The 24,588-nt window shown below is 37.8% G+C and overlaps 1 protein-coding gene across 1 annotated transcript in view; it reads right to left on the reverse strand.

The window, feature by feature from the left end:
• LOC146000481 (ankyrin repeat domain-containing protein 13C) overlaps positions 1–24,588 on the reverse strand; it is a 70,739-nt gene that overhangs the window by 19,348 nt on the left and 26,803 nt on the right. Inside the window, exons 6-10 of the mRNA XM_083138160.1 lie at positions 23,066–23,197; positions 19,733–19,897; positions 14,627–14,776; positions 13,389–13,518; positions 10,504–10,621 (exon numbers count right to left, since the gene is read on the reverse strand). Of these exons, the coding sequence (XP_082994286.1) occupies positions 10,504–10,621; positions 13,389–13,518; positions 14,627–14,776; positions 19,733–19,897; positions 23,066–23,197 (695 nt within the window). The remainder of the gene's footprint in view (positions 1–10,503; positions 10,622–13,388; positions 13,519–14,626; positions 14,777–19,732; positions 19,898–23,065; positions 23,198–24,588) is intronic.

A 24,588-nucleotide genomic window follows, 5' to 3' on the forward strand; every position in this document is an offset into this window, starting at 1 on the left:
ATGTGGTGTACCCGTGAAAAGGCCCGATCCCAGCTGCCAGTTGGAGTTGCGTTCAATATAATATCAACAAAGTTATGGTAGGAAATTTACCGATGTGTATATTCTACAGACATTATATAACTTTCAAAATGTTGAATCTTATTGAATCACACAACAAAATAAAAATCCTGGCAAGTTACAGGCAAGGAAAATATGAATGCTCTGATTGAAAGACATGAGATTTGGCAGAGATTTTGCAGTGAAATGAAAATGGGACTTATCAATGCAAGCACAGCAAGGAGGGAGAGTTTCAAAAATGATGGTAATGGTGCTTGGCGTTTGTTTCAAAATGAGAAAGTGTCTGTGAAAATCAGTTGCATCAACAAGAAGGTTATCCATGAATTATCCTTGCTACTTTGTCCTGTGGATTCGACATCAATTTAGAGGATTCTATACCCTTGATACCCTATGTCAGCCTGGTGGGTAAGGTGCTACTCCATGGACCAGCAATTACTGACGCAGCCCCTCTACCTATTGGGAAAAGAAGAGGCACAAGATGCAAGAAAGAAGCACATTAAAATGTATCGCGAACTGCATTCCAGGGAAGTATCTAGGGAAGCAACAATCATAGACAAATTCAATACATTTCTTGAAACTTCCGACCCCTGTTAACCAGCCTCTGAGAAGAGTTCATCGCAGATAAAGGAAAGAGCATGGCTGTCAACAGAGGCACTTGAACTTCTTAAGTGTAGACGAGAAGAACCTTTAACATAAAACAGCTAATGATACAAGTAAGGAATCTCCTTTAAAGGATATAACAAGTACATTCAGATGCACTGTTATATGGACTTTAAAATATGTTAAGTCTGCCTAATTTAAATCTTCATTTTCAGTGGGGGGTTTATTTTATTGCTTTCACCATAATTAATTAGCACAATTCTGAAATTTCATTATGATTGGAGCTGTATTTTAAAAGTTATTCAAAATTAAAATATTGACACATATTTTATTTGTTTTCATGCTCCATTTCAAGCATTGCAAAGAACGGGAAATTTTTTGTAGCAGTGATTCTAGTATTTGGTGATCTTTCTTTGTTAATTAGTACCCACAGTTGTTTCACAAGGTTATCCATACATTTGCAATGAAAACCGGCATAATTCAAAGTTAATCTAACATGAAATTCGTCTAAGAAAAATGCTTATCTATACTTCATCTTAGTTCATGGCTATATTTCAGTGTTGCCAAAAAACTTTGGACAAAAGTCAGAAAAATCGCAATATCATAAGGACAAAATATTATCTTTTAGGTTGGTAAATAATAGAAAAATGTCTTTAAATTGTATAAAACATAATTTTATTACATATTAGTCCTTGGAAAATAAGTAAACAGAAGTTTATCTCAAAAGGTACATTTACGAGGTATAAAAAAGTATTCATTCACAAGCCTGTGTATCCATATCAGAACTTGAGGATGACGGATACAAGGATGGAGGCTTCACAAGAAAAAATTGCTGCCAAAATGATGCGCAGATAAGCGTCTGAGCCACAAATTCATAAATGTGGCTGTCATAAGTCCAAATTAAGTTAAACAATGGACCAAAACGGTAACAGTCCACCTTGAAGGAAATGTGAAATCATTTCATACTCTGGAATGTACAATATTTCATTTGGAAACCGGACAGATAAGTATTTTAAAGCCAGCTCCGGGTAAGGGATGCTGGAATCTTCTGGCGACATATTGAAAACTTTAAACAGTAACAAGTTTAACATAAGAAGGTAGATCTTTTGGAAACTACAAACATGGCCATTTAAGCGTACCAACAATATTTAGATATGTTCAAGGGAGCATTGTTTTGTGTAGCTCCATAGATCATCTGTGAAATTGTTTTGAGGAATACCAAGCTTAAAAAATAATAATTTGCATATATGATTGTAGCATTAAGTATGTGTTAGCAACTCACTTTGACATTAGAGTCGCCACATGCTAGCTATTGCGCAAACTTTACCAATGACTGAGGCGGAAACTAGATTATAAAATATGATTTAATATTGTATTAGCTTAACAGTTCCCATTATAAAATGACGCATTTATTGCTTAGTGTAAATTTTCATATAAAATAAAGATTATATCGACTCACTTGTGCTACATTCCGCGAAGTGGGTTGTGCGTCCTCATACATACATGTAATAAGGACTGAAGATTAATTGTTGAATTTTGATGCAAACTATGCATTTTTTAATTTCATTGCATGTTACTGCAATTAGAACTCTTTGCAGACACAGTAATCTCAATCTGTTATTTTTATATGCAAAGCTTTTAGTTTGTCTACATCTATAGATTTCAACTTTCTGCCAAAGTGAGGTTGTTTTCAAATACAAAGAGAAAAATCAGATAAAAATACGACATAACAGAAAATAAATGCTGTAAGTAAAAAATTAGATGTGAGGTTAAATAATAAATACAGCCAAACCCCAATTTTACATTTTTCAGGGGCCTGTAAATAAAAAACTTAAAATGCAGGAAACGTAAAAAGCAGGAAAGCATAAGAAAGGGGTGAAACTCAAGTGTCAGTAAGAAAGGAATACACAATCGACTTTTTAGGGGATATACTGAGTCAAAAATTATTTAACAACTGGAAAGAAGTATGATCATGAATTTGTAAGCGAAAAAAGTAAGATGTGCTGTGAAAGTCAATGATGGATTAACGGGACCCACTTTTGAGGGTTAGGGACGGTGGATGACTGTTTCTCACTGCCGCCTATTAGGTTCAGGTTATGCATCTGGTTTTGTTGGATCTCCTTTTACTGTGTAAACTGGTATGGTAATTAGTTGCTATTTTTAGAAGTCCCGGGTAATTGGTGGGGGGGGGGGGGGTGATCATTTATAGCTGGGCGCCACGCATCTTTATATACTGTAATCAACGTGTCCTGAATACATGCAGAATGGTTCAGATTCCACTTTGAGCTGCATATGTATCCAGTCCCGATCAGCACAACAGCATGAAGTGAACAAAACAAGCTTTGTCAAACTTACGCATGTTTAGACGTAACAATAAATTATCAGTGAGGCATGTAGGATTTTCAAAAGGATGGAATGGGGTTACGTATACTTTTTATAGTATTCAGTCCTCACTTTGCCATCTTTTCCTGGCCTTTAAAGTGTTTTTTTTTTTTTTTTTCAGAAATAGTGGCCGGAGGGAGGGGGCTTATGACTCCCGTTAACCCCTTTGGGCACACCACTGATTGTTATGCCATGTTAATCGACGATTTATTATTGCATTTAGAAGTTTTGCGAAGGGCACACACCCTTCCACCAATAGTTTCCCTGTAAATAACGTGTTTCCTTCTTTCTTTCTTTTTTTTTGTCTTCCCATCAATATTTAATATTGCGTGATTTATTATCAGCATGTGAATAGTTCCGATAATAAGCGGCAATTATATTATTCTTAGCATCATGTGCATTTCCTTCCTGCACTGCTCTGTTTGTTCAAGGTGTTTATCAGATGGAAGAACAAGAAGGAAAAAAAAAAAAATAGGTTGTCTCTTTTTAAATTCCTCACTTTGTATCTGGTGCTTGTGCTTCGGAGGCAAGATTCAAAACAATGCCGTTTTTCTTTCCTTCAGAGTGGATGAGTCATAGCTCTGGAGTCTTGAGACAAAATATTGGCACATGTTGCCAGCTGTTCGCCTGTTGCTCTCCGATGGGTTTGTAAAGGTAGGAAGGGGAAGGCGGAGACAAACAGGTGGTGGAGCGGCGCCAATGCAGTTTAACAAGTCTTATCAGAAGTGTGCTCATTCCGGGCTAAGTTGCAGAAAGAAAGAAGGAGGGAGATGCTCTGATTAGATGCTCTCCCATGCTGCATGTCAATGCTTCCAACATATGAGCAAGATTTCCAATGCCGGACATTAAAGAAGGAGAAAAGAGTTGAATCTTTCAATTACTGCATAGCTGTGCACAGTGGCAGATTAATGAGCTCCTGTGGGGGGAAGATGGGCTTTTTATATTTCTTTTTCCTGGCCATACGCTATGTGCTTTTCAGGTTCAAAAGCAACAACGTAATTATAGATGTCAGAGGAAAGGAGGCGTGAGATCGTTTTTCGCCATTATGTTAATTGGTTAAGATGTCTTGTGTAAGGGGTTCTCACTTCCACACGAGCAAGAAAATCGGGGCAGAAATACTTGGCACTTTTCAGTAATTTCAAGACTAGTGATCATACCATAGGGGGTATGAGAAGGCAAATGGCCCCCCCCCAATGAGAAAAAGTTGAAAGTAATTTCCCACGCACTTTGCACCATGCCGTGATGCATATATATATATATATATAGGGGGATGTGGGAGATGGTGTGATCAGCACCATGCTCTGGCCACCTTTACACCACATATTCTTCGATTTTTGTCAATTTGAAGGTGGTGTGTGATAAGCACCATGCTTGGGCACCCCCTTTGCTCTTTTGGCCCAAATATGCATTTTAATGGCATTTAATTGTGCACTAAATTTGACTGCTCTCAGAAAATATTACCGCACCCCTCGTTTATTCACTCATTTTTCCTGACTCCATCACTTTACAACATACGAGTTATGCAATATGAATAATGAAAACATTCTCTGCCTCACGTAGAAGAATCATTTATAACAACTTCGCCCCCTCCCCCTACAATTGATATGACATGGCCCAGTGGTTGCGTCATTGTCTTGTAATCAAGGGGTCCTGGGTTCGATTCCCGGTGGAGGCACATAGTGGTTCGGATCCCAATTAGCCTTGCTGTGCATAAAGTGTACTCAATCAATCAAACAATTGATTTGACACGAATATTTTTCCGTCAGTGAGTAAAATATCACCTTATCTGCTAATAGGAAAAAAATGATCACTTTAGCTTGTGTGTTTTCAGCTTCATTCTGACAACCAAATGACAGTTAGTGTCTGTGAAAAAACTGCAAATTAAAAATAATCGAACTAGATCCAATCATATTTCCTTAGGACTCTAAATGAATTTCCATTGAAGAAAAAGTGCAGTTGTTATCCGTTATAGCAAATCCTTAATGTGTTCCATTTTCAACGTTGCAAACAAGAAGAAGGGAAAAGTTTTTAAAAACAAGTCCCTCATCTTCTTTTTCTTCCTGTAAACTAGGAAGGATTCCGTAAATGTGTGGGCAAAGAAGCAAATGGTGATAGAGTACCGTTGTCAATTTTCCACTCGCGTTTTTGTGGAGGGGAAGGGCGAACAAAGACACCTCAATCACACACATTATGTCCAAACTCTAAGGAAGGCATCATTTAGAGAGCATCGGTTTGGCAACAGTGCGCTTGTTGTCTGAACCTGCGGCAGAAGGATCAGCTCATTTCATCTTCATGGGGAATGCAAGAAGTGCCATTTTCCCTTCCTGTCCCTCAAGGGAGGTATGACAAATGCAACTTGTGCACCTCCCCCCCCTCCTGGGACCCATGCCTCTTCCCTCCCTCCTCTAGTACGAAAACCTAACTTCTGGAAGTTTAAGGTCGAGTGGGGAATACGAAAGCAAGAAGACGGAGGGAGGGAGAAGTCGCGTGGTCAACAGAACAGGTTTCTGGCAAAAACATCATCATGGCTCGGAGAACGTATAAAGCAGGAAATCGGAGTTAGAGCAAATGTAAGATCGAGGTGAACGTCCTATTATTTAACATGGCCTCTTGCCGGAGCCTGACTGGATGAACGTATTAAGCGGGAACATAAAACCGGGTTTCACTGTATCTGCAACAGGAAATAATATACCTGAGAACTGGAAATATAAGAAATTGTATCTGTCTAAAAATTAGTCCAGCATGGCATAAAAACCGATTTTTTGCAAGGCAACATTAATAAGATGTGGAAAGTTGGATAATTTATGACACGGAAACAAGATATCACTTTCCATTCTGTGTGTTACTTTCATATTAAAAATGCAACTAACTGAAGTTAAAACAACACTTTCAAACAATGATAATTACAATATGTTAGTTTTATTTCTCACTGCAAAAATAATTCAATTTACTACTTGTATTAAAATTTGTTCAGTGTGTTAGGTTCTGTGCAAGTTCAGTACGTCATTTCACAATTGGTACTTTATCACTTTTTTCTTGTATGTACACAATGCTTGCATTGAAGAATTATTTCTCTTGTTACATTTCAAACTAAAAATAAATGTCTGATGGAGGGAGTGTGTGTTCTCCTGTAACGTAACAATGAGAAACTGTGTTTTTATGCTTGTAATAACTGTAGAATACAAGAGAAATAGTATTTTATCACATTAGTAAAAATATGATTTCAGCCCATTTATAGCATTTTTTATTCTCATCTCTTGACCACAGGTAAGAAATATATAAAACTGGAATAATTAATTAATGCTTGCTTCTACCTAGCTAATTGAACACTACACAAATACAAAATTACACAAAAATACATATATAAATAACTGGAAAATTCAAATGTCACACATACCGGGGCTAGCATAAGTTATAACAACTACCGTATTTACGCGTGTATAATGCGCGTGCGTGTATAATACGCACCCTCGTTTTTGATGGGGAAAAGCAACAAAAAATATATATCTCGTATATAATGCGCAGTACAATTTCAGGTTCCAGAAATGGCTTTCTTAGCATCAGACTAACATTTACGTATTTCATTTAAAATTAATCAGTAGATCATAAAAACAATCTTATCCTTGCTTTCGTAGCTGATGCATTCACCACGCGACCTTGAACTTCCAGATGTTGGCCTTTTCATAGGAGAGGAGGGAGCAAAGTTATCAACCACCCGTTCAAGGTCGCAGTGCGTGATGCTTACAATAAATGGATGACATCAAGGCAGCATGAACTCGCATCAAGCGGGAGGGTGAAACGTGCGTCGATGACGATTGTTTGTGAATGGGTTCGTTAGGCATGGAACTCCATCTCACTTGAAATGATGATCAAAAGTTTTAAGGTAACGGGAATATCGAACAAGATGGATGGAAGTGAGGACATTTCAGACTGCTTGTATTAGTAACTGGGAGTGAATGACGAAATTAAGTGTAAACGTTATTTATTTATTTACGTGAGTCAAGCCGCAATAGCACAGTAATTATTTCTATTTGGTAAGTGTTGACGTAATTATTTTACCTTCATATTTGTTACAGTCAACTCTCGAAACAACGACCTTTCATAGTTCCCAGGAAAAAGGTAGTTATTTCGAAGGGGTTGTTATTGGAATTTGCACCAAAAACTATTATTAGGAGATAATCGGGCAGAATGAACGTTGGATTTAATACGGGTCTACTAGAGCATTGTCTGTTACAAGATGAACTGGTAAGATAAGATCTCTCGGAAGATCTCACCTTTCTAGGCACAAAAAAAAGGGGCTGTAAATTTCGTTTTGGTTCGGTTGTGTAAAATACGTCGTAAAAATGTAATTTTCCTTCCTTCGACCAACTTCTAATTCACCCCCTCCCCCATTCCAGGGAGCAGTCCTTCCTTTTCCTCGACTTGCATTGTAAGCCAGCCTGAAAAAGGAAACGGGCAACTTGCGATCTATTTGCACCCAATGCATATTCTAAGACACATTGAACAGTGTCGCACTCGATAATCATTTTGGTTTGGAATTAGATTTCACTAAAGTGAAACTGTATATTTAGTCCCAATTAGCCCAAAAGCATAAAATGAACTCAAAACAAGCTTTATGAAACCTGCGCATTTTCAGATATCAAAATGGGAGATCTTTATTTACTCTCACGTTAATCGACGATAATCGGTGTCAGCTTATACATTAAGCATTTTTTAAAAAAATCGTTCGCAGCTTACACATTGAGATTCTGAAGATAAAGGCGCAGAACATGAAGTTGTTTTAACTCTCCTTTTTCTTTCTGAAGATCGAATTTCGTTATCGTCAAATCAAAACAGCTTTGCGAGATACAAAACAATGACTTGCCTTCGTGCTGGATGAGTCATTGCTGTTATCCACAAGACAACTTCGCAGACGCTAGACAAAACACTGGCGCCAGTTGCAGCGTAAAAACAAGGCGACCGGCTGGAAGTTCGAGCAACAGGTGGTCAGGGAAAATCCTCCGTATTTCAAAGATAACGCAACTGTCGAAGGCTGAACTTTTATCAGCTGTGTGAAGAAGAAAGAATAAACCCTTTCTTTACGTTTTACCTTGCAACAGACAATAATACGGGCAATATTTCAATACAATAGCATTAAAAAAAAAGAAAAAAATAGGACCTGAATTCTGCAATTATTACATTGCCGTGCAGACCAGTGGCGGAGAAAGCTGGGTAGGGGGGCATTTTTTTTATACTTGTCCTATGGTTTTTGTTCGTTTTCAAGAATGCATCCAGAACTGGTTGACCAATTTAGAAGTCAAAGGAAAGAAAGAGCGGTCCACTTCCACCCTTGCCTGTAATCAGCCTGTGTGCACACACGAGCAAGAAGACAATCGGCATTGCCCCCCCCATAAACGTTTGATGAGAAGAAAAGCGGGAGAAGTCACTCTGCCGACGGAACACTTTTGGCAAATATTACGACATCGGCACAGTCATGAAAATGTAGAAAGTGGTAAACGGGAGTTATGATGCAAGTAAGATCGAAGTGAACTTTTGCGGAAACCTGGATGAAAATGCATTAAGAGTGTTGACGATCTTTAGTTGGCCTATGTGGCTTTGATTATCTATAACAGTTTCACTTCCTTATGAAGTGTTACAGTGAACAAAGAATATGTTTTGAATGAAAGCGGTTACCGGAAGTTGTACGCTACAAAGTCGATTTAAAATAACATCCAAGCATATTCGATCTCTTCTCATGTATCCAAGAGCAAACGAAATGACAATGGCAAAACAAGCCTGGCATGTTGGGTAGCAGCCGTCGGCTGCGGGTAACATTGGTACGCTTGGGGGAGGGGAGGGGAGGGGAGGGCAGAGGTCAAGTGCTATTGGATATAACTGAAGCGTGGTCTGGTGTTTATTTTTAGATCAGACCCACTTGCGAGCGGTAGAGTGCTTCTGAAGGGAATGAGTGCAAAAAACGTATTTTTCGCCCGATCTCTGTTCATGACCATGTCTAAGGCGAAAACAATTTTTGTGGAAGTTATTTCTCCCGCGAAAAATACCACTTGATACGTCTCCCGTGTGACGGGAGGCGCGTGCTTGAATGCCGCCAGAACGGGTGCTGCTTTTCTCGATGTCGCAAAACTTTCCATTACTAAGTGACAACTCATGGAAAACGGCCATTTCGCATTAAAAAGTTATTTTTTAAAATTATTATTGCTAAAGAAAGGCAATCTGTAGATATATACATGTTATACGCAGTGACATAGTGAAAAAAAAAATGCGTGATTTCATTTTGGCTGTCCGAATTATTCCGTGCATAATACGCACACCAGTTTTGAAGGGCAAAAATTTTGGAAAAAAGTGCGCATTATACACGCGTAAATACGGTATATTTTTTCTCAAAGTTAAACAGTGGTACAACAATATAATCATATGTCCCGGAGCACATGACGCCCATAGTATGTGGACAAATCACTAGATTGTAGTGTGATGAACGGTAATTGTACAGAGGACAGTGGTAATTCTTTGTTGAGTCAACCAGTTGTGACACGGCATGAACAGCATTTGTGTATCAAAAAAGCTGTTCTTCGGGAAAGAAATGCTAGAGAATGCTATACGTAGCTGGTGGAAACTGTGGGCAATAGTGTCCTATCATAGTATGCACTTCTTTTGTTCCTGTAATGGTAGGAAAGCCACCATTACTTTCAGTCTTGTAAACACTGTGCCACGATGATATCTTTAAGGATGCTTGCTTGCTTCCCTATCCTAAAACCTAGTATACATGATCTGCATTTTTCATACATTCCATAATACGCTGTCCCCTTCGATTTGTATATTTCGGATTTTTGTACTGGTGTTGCATTCTTGTGAGATAAAATAGTTGCAGTGACTTATGCCCCAACCCTTGTATATAAAAACCAAATCTTAGTATTGTAATTCTAGAGCTTTTTAGATACGTATTTTAACCAAAAGAGTAAAGTTTACTACAGCTATTTTATTTGGTTTTATTTTGTGACAATAGGGTTACCAAATCTCTGTAAGCAAAAGGGTACACTGTCCTAAAATATATGACTTGAGACAAAGTAGGACACAATCACACACAGCAGACAATGTTAGCAAAAAAGATTTGGTTAAATGAAATCATGAGTTCAAAATTCTCAGGTCGTTTTTCAAGCATTATTCTCCAATCATTATTGTCCAAGGGGACAATTTTCTCAAAATTTAAATTTTGGCCAAAGTGCAGTAAACAGTTAAAAATCTTTGAAATCTTAAAATAGCTCGTTAACTTTTCATAACATCCTATTTTGTGAAGTAACTACAAGATAACATATTGCTATTTCCTGATGATTTTCCTTTCCAACAGAAGATGTGTTTTCTTAGTGCAAAATTGTGTGATGTTCAAATTGTATGATATGTCTGGAAAAAGAGGATGTTTTTAACCCTATGTATGAACGTAACGAACATTTTCTACATAAAACTTACCTTGTGGGATCTTCTATGTAATCGGCAGGAATTTCAAATAGGCTGTGACAAATATCATTTTTAAATTCAAATTCCTGGAAGGTAATTTTTGCTGTTACAGTTGGTAAGATGGGTATATCTGCAATCAAGTATGAACATAAAAGTTAGTACTGAACTGTTACGAATAGCACAAATGAGAACTTAATTGGATTTTTAACTCTTCAGTCACAACTTTCTTTCCTTTTGAGGAACACATCAAAACTTAACAGGCTATCTAAAGCATGTTCAACAAACTTCACAATTTTTTATTCACCATATTAGCATATGAAGTCACATACATGGGCTCTTTATAGAGCGACCACAAAACAAAAGAACCTTCATCCAGAAGCCTTCGTGCAATTTCCCCTCCATTCCTTCAGCTTGGTCCATGGTGAAGCCTGCTCCATTCTACCCCTCCCCTCCGCATGTAAGTATGATGAACGGGACACACAGGTTCTCTTGCTCGTGGTCTCACTATAGCTACTCCATGATCAAGATAAAATTGAAATATAATTTCAGGCTGTTATAATAAAACTTTGCATCATATTAATATTTTGTACTGAACATTTATGAATAGCTCCCTAAACATCTTGTTAAATATGTGAATAATTTATGGACCACAAGAGGATGCAGAAAACTAACTGGTAACAGACGAGTAAATCTCTCTCCCCTTACTTCTTTGACCTACAAAATTTTACCACTGTTCACTAAAACTAATGGCAAAACAGATCACTAATATAACTGTTAATAAATACTGACAGTTTTAAAGTTAACAAAGATAATCAGTCTTTCTCTTGAAATCTGGATATAATCAAGCATCCCTCTTAATATTCAAGCTATTGCATCTAAATTAATAACATAAACCTTCAATGAAGATACAGGGCAAAAGCTTAAAAAATAAGTTGCAAAAGTACATTTTGAATTAAATACAGTTATTTTTTACATCTGAGAAGATAATTAATAATGCAAAATTGTGCTAATAATGATAATGATTAATTTTTATGTATGTGATTGTTAGGGACATTGAATTTTCGCGATGCCCGAAATCGCGAAATGTGAAAAAAAGATGCAATTTTGAACATTCTGAACGTAACTACACCCCGAATGATAAAATATGCATGAGTTTTATTCACTAAGTAATGCGAAATGTGTGCTTTTCCACAAAATGAACGCTTTTTCGCGAAATAACCGTGAAATATCATCAAATTAAGTAGAAAACACGCAAAAACCTGCAATCGAGGTTGTGCGCGCAAACTGTCGATTTGTAACAATATGTTTGCTTAAAGTTTCCTACCACTTGCAGCTGAAGAACGATTTATCTTCGATCACATCAGGAAGATGCTGCAAATTTGGATTTCCCATGCACAAATCTCAGTTCCAAAACTTTGCTCCCAGGCGAGCTGCATGCCTTTCTTCCCTCGAATGTCTACTCAACTTCCAGTTTCATTGAACTTGCTAGCTGTAGCAGCGATAACATTAGTCTCTTCCCGCACATCAAGGGAAACAATGGTGTCATTTGTGTTCAGTCATGAATGAATTTTGTTTATCATCATGTGATTTTCAACATGTGTTTGTGTATGTGCAGTAGTGATTATTTTATTTTTTGGACAGCAAGGATATTCTTTAAATACATACAATGAATAAATCACTTGAGATATGCAATTTAGAAATGAAGTGATTTTTTGTTAATGTTTTATTTTTGGTTGGACAGCTAAGTACTTGTGCATGTGTACAGTATATAAAAATGAAGTAGTTTATCAATTTATTGTTGACTTGTAGGTAAAAATTAGAAGGTGTACTTGAAACGAAACATTACGGAGACAGGATGTTCTCGTCGGTTTGGAATGCAGACCTTACGAATTCCATTACTTGCCTCGTCCATGGAAAGGTACCAGCCTGACAGACGGATATGAATCGACAGGTATTGGAATTTGTATAGCGAAGCAACCGAACCGATCTGAGAAGATCGAAAGGTAATTTCGGGATCAGTTTTGGATTTGGTTTTAGTGAGTCAACATCGAGGAAGACAGAACGCAGGTATGTACCTGGAGGAAGGAGGCGTCACTCTGAAATTATAAAGGTCTGAGCCTTGTTACACAACCTCTCGCTAGCCCCTTTTCTTCACCCTATAATTAGATTCCGGTACTAAAATAATAAAATAAGGGAAGGGGGAAACGAGGAAACATTATAGCTCTTTTGTATGTTGTTTCCTCTCATAATGAAAAAGTGTGTGCCATTTTTTTTCCACTGCTGGTATATACCGCTGATCTAACATTTTATTTACCGCTCTACTCAGTTTTTATTTACCATAAATTTGTCTCCCTAGTGATTGTGTACAAAGGGACTGAAATAGTTAAATTACATACCAATATGAAGTATGGTTAAGACAGTAATATTTTTAAACATCTTGAAATTTTAAATATTTATAAATTGTGAACAAACAACAGTACATCTGATTCAATAAAGTATGGATTTATGATGCAAGTAAGAAGTGTGTGAAACCTCACCTGTTATAAAATAATCAATGTTGTTTATGAATATGCAGTGAACAATAATATACCAAATTTTGAATTCAATTTTTATAATTCCTGTTTTTAATTCCATGGCCAGTTTTAAAATGTTATTCATTATTTGCAATCACTAAACAAAACTTTGTATAACTTTGTTAGAAAATAAAATTCAAATTTTTAAACTCAAAATATTACAACACAAGACACAATAATATCTATACATGAGAGAGAAGAAAAACATCAAATTTTTAAATTTAACATTCAAGACTTGTTTCACAATGCTGTGTTTAGTTCACTTAATACCTCCCATTTAAGTCACAGAATAATTTTGTGAATAAGAAGAGAAATATAACTTACCTATTTTCACTGGAAAGCCTGGAGGTAATTTCATCTCGACAAATTCCCGCAATTTGCTGAAGTGCTTGAATGGAGCTATTATTTCTAATACATTGAGCAGCATCTCAACAGAGAGTGGAAAATCAGGACTCTGCAAAAGCACAAAAGATTTTTTACTTTTAGTTCTTAATAAATACAAATTGCAATTGTAGTTGCAGATAAAGATCTTATTGATATACGATGGCCATTTTTCTTGTAGTGGCAACACTGTTGGTATATGCTTGTCAGTTGTCGCTGGGACAAAAGACAATCGGGTCTTGTTTAGTCTTGTATTACGGATCGTGTGTAGGTGTTTGGTGCTGAATAGTACTGTTGTGTGGTAGTTATAAGATGTTAAAGGGAAGTGTGTGTATAATACCACCCTGAACAATGTTCGCGCGTGAAGAACAGCAAATATTCATCAAATTTCAGGTTGCATGTGGAAGGAATGCATGGCAAATTCACATGGGCTTACGCGAGGCATGTGCGGACCATGCTTGACAGTATCGTAACGTTGCCAGATGGGTCAAGGCATTTGGGAGTGGTCGTGAATCAGCTGCGAAAGAACATGGTAGTAGGCATCCTCGAACGGCAACAGTCCCTGCAACTTTGATTTGTTTCCCAAGATGAAGGAACCGCTGAGGGGGAAACACTTTCCAGACGTCCAGAGCATCATTTTGGCCACAGGGTGGTCTCTGCACACACTGGCACGAACGGGAGCTATCAATGGCATACAACGACTGCCAGATGTTTGGAAACGTGTTCATGCAGCAGGAGGAGATTACATTGAAGGATTGTAAATGATTCCAGGTATGTATCTTTTCATGTCTCTTTCTCATACATGTTGCCACTACAAGACAAATGGCCCTCGTATTTTTCTCAATTGTAACTATAAAGTTAGAAATGAGTAATTTTTAATGTCTACTGCTTACGGAAATGCAAAAGTTGCTAGCATGTGGTTGGTATGTTGAAAATAGCACTCTCTTTACCCTTTTGCAAAGTAATTTCCTTAAAAAATTACAAGGATGCAGGTTTAAGTTACAACGCACCACTTAACTCAGACATTTTCAAAATGATCCCAATGGTTTTTCAAAGTTAAACTGAATGACTATGGATATAACAACAGATAAAACGATTATGCTAGAATAGATAAATGGGGGGGGGGGGGGGTAGAACACATGGAATGAAAATATGTTAAATATAACCTGAGAAGTGCTTACCATTGCTACGGTGGCTTTAAAAGATTTGGAAGTTTCTTTGTAAACCATTGGTCTACCAAGAATAGGATGTTCGTATGATTCCGCATTCATGTATTCCTCCCACGTAACCTCAGACTCTGGTGGAGGTACTAAAGATTGTCGACGAACTGGCTGCAAAATAAAATGATCAGATATTATTCTTTCTATCTCCCTCTCTTTCTCTCTCTCTCTCTCTCACACACACACACACACATGCACACACACAAACACATATTCTATTCTCTTCCTTCTATTTGACTGTTTGAATAATAGTAAGAGCTAGCAAAATAAATAGCAGAAAATTTAACTTATTCTTGATAAAGTACCAATACATTAATTTAAAGATGGGCTGATAAAAAATTTTGACTGACCAATATCGGTAAAGTACTGTTATAAAATTTACCGATAACAGATATTCTACCAATCCGATATAAAATTACAAATGGTCCTTGAAGAACCTGAATTGTTCACTGACATCCTTAATACATGTATATTTTGAGGTGACTCCCGTACAAAAGAAGTTGCATATTTAGATATTTACATTTTTATATAGGGCATAGAGATTATCCATAAAAATTATAACAAAATTCAGAATTTTGCAATAAATTATAAGATACAGTCAAATCCCAATTTTACGTTCCCACATTATACGTTCAGCCATTCACGTCCCACCAAAAGGGTATGTTAAATAATAGGTTGTTCACCTCGATCTTATGTTCGCTCTAACTCCAGTTTCCCGCTTTATACATTTTTTAAGGAGGACCCATGTCATACAATTTGCCAGAAGGCTGTCTGTTGGACAGGCAAATTTTGCCTCCTTTCACAGCTGTTTCATTCACCACGAGTCCTTGAACTTCTAGATGTTAGGTTTTTCATGCAAGAGGAGGGAGCAAAGAGGCATGGTTCCTGAGGAGGGGGGGATGAGGAGGTTCACAAGTTGCATTTGTTGTACATCCCTTGAGGGACAGGAAAAAATGGCACTTCTTGCAGACAACAGGTGCACTGTTGTCAAACAGATTCTTGCTAAATGCTGCCTACCCTACAGTTTGGACAAGTGTGTAACTGAGGTGTCTTTGTTCGCTCTTCCCCTTCACAAAAATGCAAGTGGAAAATTGACAACGGGACTCGATCACCATTAGCTTCTTTGCCCACACATTTACCGAATCCTTTCTAGTTGATAAAAACGAAAAGAAGAGGAGGGGCTTGTTTGTAAAACCTTTCCTTTGTTCTTGTTTGCAGCATTGGAAATGGAAAAAAGTTAAGAAGGATTTGCCATACCGGATAACAACTGCACTCTTTCTTCAATGGAAAGTCGTTTCGATTCCTAAGGAAATACGATTGGATCTAGTTCGATTCTTTTTAATCTGAGGTTTTCTCACGAGTGCTATGTTATCAAAATGAAGCTGAAAACGCACAAGCTAAAGTGTTTTCTAAGCAGATAGGGGATATTTTACTCACTGATGGAAAAAAAATCTTGTCAAAGCAATTGTGTGTGGGGGGGGGGGGAGGGAGGGGGCAAAGTTCGGATACATTTATTATTCTACGTGAGGCAGAGAACGTTTCTCTATGCATATGTTGTATGTACAGTGACAGGGCCAGGAAAAAAGAATGAATAAACTAGGGGTGCAGCAAAATTTTCTGAGAGCAGCCAAATTTAGTGCACATTTAACAGCCTAAAATAAATGCCTGAGGTCAACCTTGGGAGTAAAGGCTGATCAAGCATGGTGCTGATCCCATCACCTTCAAATTGGCAGAGATCGAAGAATATGTGGGGTAAAGGTGGCCAGAGCATGGTGCTGATCACGTCATCTCCCACATCCCCATATATATCCATCATGGCATGGGGAACTTTACCTTTTTCTTATTTGAAGGGGGAGGGGGCATTTGCTTTGTCATGCCCCCTATGGTATCATTACTAGTCTTGTAATTACTGAAAAGTGCCAAGTATTTCTGCACCAATTTTCTTGCTTGTGTGGAAGTGAAACCCCTTACACGAGACATCTTAACCAATTAACATGAAGGCGAAAAGCAATCTCCCGTCTCCTTTCCTCTGACGTCTAAAATAACGCAGTTGCTCTTGAACCTGAATACGCGCATTCAACGAACATATCGTACTGCAAGTAAAAAAAAAAAAAGATGCCCATCTTTCCCCCACATGAGCTCATTAATCCGCCACTGTGCACAGCTATGCAGTAATTGAACGATTGAGCCGGTTTCTCATTCTTTAATGCCCTGCATCGGAAATCTTGCTCCTATGTCTGAAGCATTGACATCACAACATGGGAGAGCATCAATCAGTGATCCTTCCCCCAACCCCTTTCCTTCTTTCGTTCTTTCTGCAACTTGGCTGGTTGGCAATGAGCACACTTGTGATAAGAGGGCACTGGCTCTGCTCCACCACCTGTTCGTCTCCCCCTTCCCCTCCCTCCCCTTACAAATAGGTCAGAGGGGTGTCTGCGAGCAGCAGGCAGCTGTGAACCGGTGCCAATGTTTTGTATCCTGGTTCCAGAGCTGACTCGATTCACTCTGATGGGGAAAAAAATGGCAGTGTTTTGAATCTCCTCTTAGTAGGTTGTTTTTGCTCTGACGATTAGGAAACACCAGCAGCAGGCACAAGAGTTTAAAAAAAGACAAGCTCATTTTTTTTCTTGTTTTCTGCCTTCTGATAAACACCTTGAACACAGGGAGCAGTGCAGGAAGGAAATGCAGATGATGCTAAGGAATCATTAACGTGTTGAAAATAAATTATGCAATATTAAAACGTTGACGGGAAGACAAAAAACAAACCGTTATTTACGGGGAAACTATTGGTGGAAGGGTGTTTGTCCTCCGCAAGACTTCTAAATCCAATAATAAATCGTTGATTAATATGGATGTAAATAACAATCAGTTGCATGCCCAATGGGGGCCATAACCCTCCCTTTGGCCAGTAATTCTGGAGAAAAAAAGGAAAACGTCATAGGCAGAAAAAGATGGCAAAGTGAGAGCTGACTACTATAAAAAGTATACGTAAGCCCATCCTCCCTTCTATAAATGAAGTTCAACAAAGCTTGTTTTGTTCACTGCATGCTGTTGGGCTGATCGGGACTGGATACATATGCAGTTCCAAGTGGTATCATTCTGCACATCTTCAAGACACTTTGATTACAGTATAAAGATGCTTGGCTTCCAGCTGTAAATGATCACCCCCCTCCAATTACCTGGGACTTCTAAAACTAGCAACACAATCAAATGCATAAACTGAACCTAATAGACAGTAGATAGAAGCAGTCATCCACCGTCCCTACCCTCGAAAGTGGGTCGCGTTAATCCATCATTAACTTTCACAGCAGGTCTTGCTTTTTTCCTTATAAATTCATAATCATACTTCTATCCTGTTGTTAAACAATTTTTGACACAATATACCCCCTAAAAAGTAGACTGTGTATTCATTTCTTACTAACACTTGAGTTTCGCCCCTTCCTTATGCTTTCCTGCTTTTTACGCATCCAGCATTTTACGTTTTTATTTACAGGCCCCTGAAAAACGTAAAATCGGGGTTTGACTGTACTTGTAAACATCATATTGTGATGTGCGTATTACTCACAGCTAAATAATGAAGAACTTTAAAAAGACCAATTACTTATGTGTGTGAGTACGATTTGTAGATCAAAACAACGTTTCAGAGGTCAAGACTGCCTCCTTCTTCAGGTTAATGCGTATTCTTAGGCACCAAACATGGTGTCATGTTATGAAAGTGTTAGTTGAGGATACAGGTTAAAAAAGGTTATGGTAAAAAATACTTATTGAAGAACCCGCATTGTAGCTATAAAAACAGTTATTCTGTCCACACACAAATCTAAAACCACGCATATCACAATCTAAAACCTCATAAGAGAAACGTCCGAGCGGCTGTTAGAAGCCACCCGGCCAGTGCTTGGGAGAAGCGAATGTGCAGCGTATGCTCAACATGGAGAAGGAAGCAAACTTCCGCTCCTTAGCTTTCCCCTCATGAACCTCCTGACCTCGGACGTAACATGGAAACCCAACTTGGCGTCATTATTCACAGCTTTATCCCATTTTTGGAAAAATGCAATCCATCTGTCTTCCAAATTGCCGTCATCTCTATTAAATTTATTCCAATTATCCGTGCATATGTATGCTGTTTCATAAACATTCCTATCCAATTTGTTGTTCACTTATGTGATAACTTCCCTTGTTGCAATCTTATGCCCGCTAACTAATATGTGCTCTGATAGTCCTGTTTCGGGTATTCCCTCCTTTATATCCTTGTCGTGTTCACCCCACCTGAGGTGCATGCTCCTTCCAGTCTGTCCCACATATTCCTTCCCACATTCGCATCTATAAACTCCCATTTGCCCTTCCGGTTTATGTTGCCAATTCCCCCCCCCCTTTTATATCCGGTGAAATGCTTTCCAATGGTCCGAGGGGCTTTCATCCCACATTTTACACCATACCCTCACACTGTTTTTTCAATTCTTTCGGAGAATGGTTACAATGCGGATTCTTCAATAAGCATTTTTTACCATAACCTTTAACCTGTATCCTCAACTAACACTTTCTTAACGTGACACCATGTTTGGTGCCTAAGAATATGCATTAACCTGAAGAAGGAGGCAGTCTTGATATCTGAAACGTTGTTTTGATCGACAAATCGTACTCACACACATAAGTAATTGGTCTTAGATCTTTTAAAAGTTCTTCATTACTTGTAAACATATCGGATCGGTAAAATAATTGGTAATTTTACCGATAAACTGATTCACAAGTGTGCCTATATCAACTTATTCTGATACAGCAATGATTAATCTGTCCCATTCCTATATTTATTTATATTTGCTAATTATTCATAAGTGGAAGCAGCATATTCTTAAACGACTGTTTGTAGCGAGTCACTGAAAGTGATTCACAAACAAAAATAGCACTGACTTAATATTTATTTATATCAGAAATGACGACAGACTAGTTAAAGAAGAAATCACAGAAAAACATGTGCAGCTGCACATCAAGTTGTTATGTACTAAGAGAATAAGGCACTTCTTGAAAAGTGGTAGGAAACTTGTATGAGAAAAAGGAATACACCCTTACCTCTCCATTTGAATCAAAACCATGTGTGCTTCCTTTCGTAAAACTTTCCATTATTGCTTTGTTCTTTTGTAGGTCTTCTTCTGATAAATGCTCCCTCCTTTTCCTTGATTCCAGCACCATACCATTTATCACATAAAAATCTGCCTGAAATGGTCCTACCATTTCCTGGAAAAAGGGAGGGAAGAAACACATACACTTTCCAGTCATTACATTTAGTGAAGTAATTGTTTAGCAATGCTATACAATTTAGTGAAGTTATTGCAACTGTCCTATCACTAAAGCCACATATTTATGGTGAATAAAAGATCAACAATTTGGTACAAAAACTGAGCATATTTCGGGATCAAAAGCGGTATATAAAATGGGGATCAAAAGCGGTATATAAAATGGCATCTCGGTGTTAAAATGGTGAATAAAGATCTACATTTGATTTAAAAACTATACGTATTACACAAAACTAACATTTCACTTCTAATAGCACATGTATATAGTTATAGTTTTAATAGTTTAGAGTATTAAGTTTATTCCTGTGTAAAGGGGTCCATTTTTGCTTCTCAAATATTTACAACAGAATCAATCAATTTTCCATGATTTGTATACCACACAGAATAAATTAGACTTCAGAACATGCCATGATGGAAATAAACTGTAAATTTCGTGTTTAAGAGTTTATTTCGGATTTTGCATCATTTCGTGACAAAACATCATAGCAAAACACACCTACACTTTTCAAAAACATGAAAAATTATAATTACAATGAGTTATTTTGCATTTTGTGTTTTCGTGAAAAACAAAATATGCATGTTACTGCCCATGGTTATGAGTAGACCTCGGATATTTAGGTTCTAAAAAGTGTGCTTACAGGTTCCTAAAATAGGCTCTAAAAAGTCCTAAAATAGGTTTTAAAAATCCTAAAATAGGTTCTAAAAATCTTAAATTAAGGCGAAGAGGGACAATTACGCACCAGGCATGCATTTATTACAATATCATCGGAAGGAGAAATGCTACTAAAAAGATCTGCCCCAGAAATGAAGAGTATGAATTTCTCCCCATGTGGCAAGTGGAAGCGGTTTCCTAAGTTGATTATTAAGCCTTATACGATTTTTGAAAAATATGATGAATTAGTATTTACCGAATCCCATGTATTTCTTATGGGACATCAACTTCAACTTACGGCTCATCAAATGGGAGTTTTGACTTTTCCTACTACTATGACATAGTTCAACGTGTCCTTTTTCCATCCATGTACTTTTCTACGTCATCAAATGTTTGATATTCCAGAGAGAACGAATAAAATAATCGTCCTATAAGCCTAGTGTATTTCTCCTTGCCTCCTACGGCCATCCTGGCAGTGTTGCCAAACCTGATGTGCATAATAGAGCTAAATTTCACCATTAATATAGCTAAAGAGGACTTTCACGGAGTTAGATTAACGAAGGCTGCATAAAGTGCCTACTAGGGTAATTTTAGTTGTGAGAGTGGTGGGGGTGCTGCTATTACCGTTAGCTTTAAAGTGATGGCAATTTATTCTTAGTTTTCACCGCCTAGATTTGGAGGCACCACCCATCTCAATAATCCAATGATGTTAATATAAAATTGAAAATAAACGGTTCCCAGATAACAAAATTGTCATCTTCATCTTAGCCACAGCACTATATATAAAAATACATGGGGAGGAAAGAAGAGGTGGGTGACGCAGCCTATAGCTATACGAATATCACGTCACGTGCAAAATGTACACTCATGGCAAAAGTTGGTATTTATGGGCCGGAGCCCGTGGTGGCATCATAGTGGGGCAGAGGGTGGGTGCCACAGTTCACAGTCAAACGAGTGCACGAAAGAGCCAGATCTGGCTCCAAAAGAGCGAAGTTGGCAACAGTGATCAGCAGCTGCCCCAGCGAGAAAGACCTAGGGGAAATTGTCCCTCCTCACCTCAAGTTCTAAAATTTTTGAAGTAGGTTCCCAGAAACTTTAAATCGATCAAAATTCCTGAGAAATACTGATTAGGTACAATCGTTAAAAACTAAATTTGAAAAGAACCGTACGAAAATTTAATACATAAACAAATACTAATTTTCTAACCAAATTTTCATTATTTTAAAAATTATCCACAAATTATTGTAATACTATACTTGTGCTGTTAGTAAAAGTTACTTATTTAATAAAAAAATGAATTATGTATGTATAATATGCTGCACAATACCAGGATGCTACTGGGAATTCCAGGAATTATGCACAAATTTCTCTCAATACATGTGAAAAATTGCAACTTCTATTAATCCAAATCCCATTGAATTTATAAATGCCGAGGGAAGTTTTCTACGATGAAGGAAAAGGAAGCTGTGTGGAAATAAAACACAATTCTATCAATCTGTTATTGTCCTTTGCAGAACAATCTATTTGACAGACGAAAAATTATTACAAAATAAGATAAGTTCATTAGGTAAATTTGAATTTGAAATTCTAATACAATAAAAAAAATAGATTAGTATATCTCCATTTAATTGAATTGAACTAGAACTTCTGGATAGATTGGAATCACACAGACCCTTTACATTATTAATATGTTTGTGCGGGTGGTTAGAGGCGGTAATACAAACGGTAAAGAAAACATCTGCTTGTAGCCTTGAATTTTTGGAAAGTTCGCCTTGAAAACCAGAAATTATACTTGAACTTTACCATTGTTAGCTATCATGACTACATAACAATATTTTTCATGTTATCCATAGTCAAACTCTGCCTTTTGCCTGTGAGGATCATCTTATATTCCGAAAATGATTGTTCAACAGAAGCATTGTCAGTGGTGCAAATTTGAATGCCGAACCGTTAATTTGGAAGGCGTGAATGCCACAAAGGACCGAACTGACGCGAAAGTGAGCAAGACCACATGGATCAGAAGTTTGCACTTTGAACTGTACAAGTAAACACCATGGGTTTGGATGGAGGTAAATCGACAGAAATTGTGTTTCAAACACGTTCGACATTGAATTGTTCATCACCAGAGTAAATACTTGTCCACGACATAAAAATCCTGAAAATCCTTAAAAAATATATAAAAACCTAAAAAAAGGTATGATTTAGGTGCATAAACTTAAAATAGGTTCTAAAAAGCAAAATAGTTCATCAGTTGTGTTTTTTAATGAATCACATATATAACTTGTTATTTCTTATTTACCTATATAGGAAAAAATAGGTTAAAAACCTAGGTCCGAGGTCTAGTTATGAGATTTCTACAAAATACCAAATTTCCTTTTCATGCAAATCAAACTACTCAACCTCTACTTATATTTGTGAGGAAATAGATGCAAACCATGATGGAATACAAACAGTTACCTTACGATCTTCCCTGAAAATCCACCCTGTTTGTGCACGACTAAATGTAATTGATTTGGTTGACATTTGAGCTGCTACAATATCACTACTCATTAGGATATCAACTTCATCCTCAATCTCCATCTCAGTCTCCTGGAAGAAGAACACAAAAATACATCAAACATCAAGTTACAAACTAAATTATATTATATGAAAGATGTACACAAAATGAGTTCCATTTGAAAATATTCCTGCTGCCTTAATTGAAATGGTGTTTACGTATCAAGCTGTGTGGTTATAATGTTTAAGGAAATTGAGAAGCCTGCCACATGTTCATGTGTAATCAATTTCTTGATTGGTTGATTTGGAGTTTTAAGTCCTTTATGCACGGTACGACTAATTGGGACTGGAGCTACAGTTTAAAGGAGGATCCGAACCACTATGTGCCACTACCGGGTATCGAACCTGGGACTCCTTGATTTCAAATCAATTTCTTGAATTTGAAGAACATTCCACCAGATTACAGTCAACTCTCGATTCTACGACCCCGGGTATAACGACCCCCTCGAAGTAACGACCCTTTTCCCGGGAACCGTGAAAAATTTAGAAAAAAGTTGAAACATTTCGAAAAAAAGTTGAAAAATTGAAGGAAATCTGCCTAAAAATGCGTTTTTTTTCCCAATCATTCCCTTCACGAGCGCTCTCCGCTCACAATTGGGTCTGAACTAAAAATAGACACCACCACACCATGCTTGAGTGATATCCAATAGCACTTGACCTCTGCCCCCCCCCCTCCCTCAAGTGCACCAATGTTACCCCGCACCCGACAGCCGCTACCCAACGCACCAGGCTTGATTTGCAACGCTTTCTCTTGGATACGCGAGAAGAGAAGATCGAATGTGCTTGGATGTTATTTTAAATCGACCTTGACTTGTTTCCTTGTCCTAAGAGCTGCTGAAAACTCACAGGTGAGGGGAGCAGCCCGAAATGACTGCTGGACTTGCAGTTTTTGCCAATGTGTATGGCAGGTCAAGCTCTTTCATCGATAAATACACCACCTTGAGAGATAAGATCGCAGGAATGTTCCAAAATACAGATGCGTGGCACCTGGAAGACTGGCCCATCTGTCCAGCTCTGACCTAGATTTCAGTAGGTTCCGGTGAGTGAGCAACTCTCGACCTTGTAGCGGACAACTTCCTGTAACCGCTTTCATTCAAAACGTGTTCTTTGTTCCCTGCAACACTTCATAAAAAAGCGGAACTGTTAGAGATAATCAAAGCCACATAGGCGAACTAAAGATCGCCAACCTGCTTAATGCGTTGTCATCCAGGTTTCCACAAAAGTTTACTTCGATCTTACGTGCATCATAACTCCCGTTTCCCACTTCATACGTTTTCCTAATTGTGTCGTAATATCTGCCAAAAAAGTGTTCCGTTGGCTGACTGACTTCTCCCCTTTTTCCTGTCAGCAAAGGAGGAAGGGACGATTTTCTTGCTCGTGTGCGCACACGGGCTGATTACATGCGAGGGTGGAAGTGGACCCAC

Source organism: Lepisma saccharinum, chromosome 16 (assembly GCF_977018435.1).
Source record: "Lepisma saccharinum chromosome 16, izLepSacc3.1, whole genome shotgun sequence".
NCBI classification, from domain to species: Eukaryota; Metazoa; Arthropoda; class Insecta; order Zygentoma; family Lepismatidae; genus Lepisma; species Lepisma saccharinum.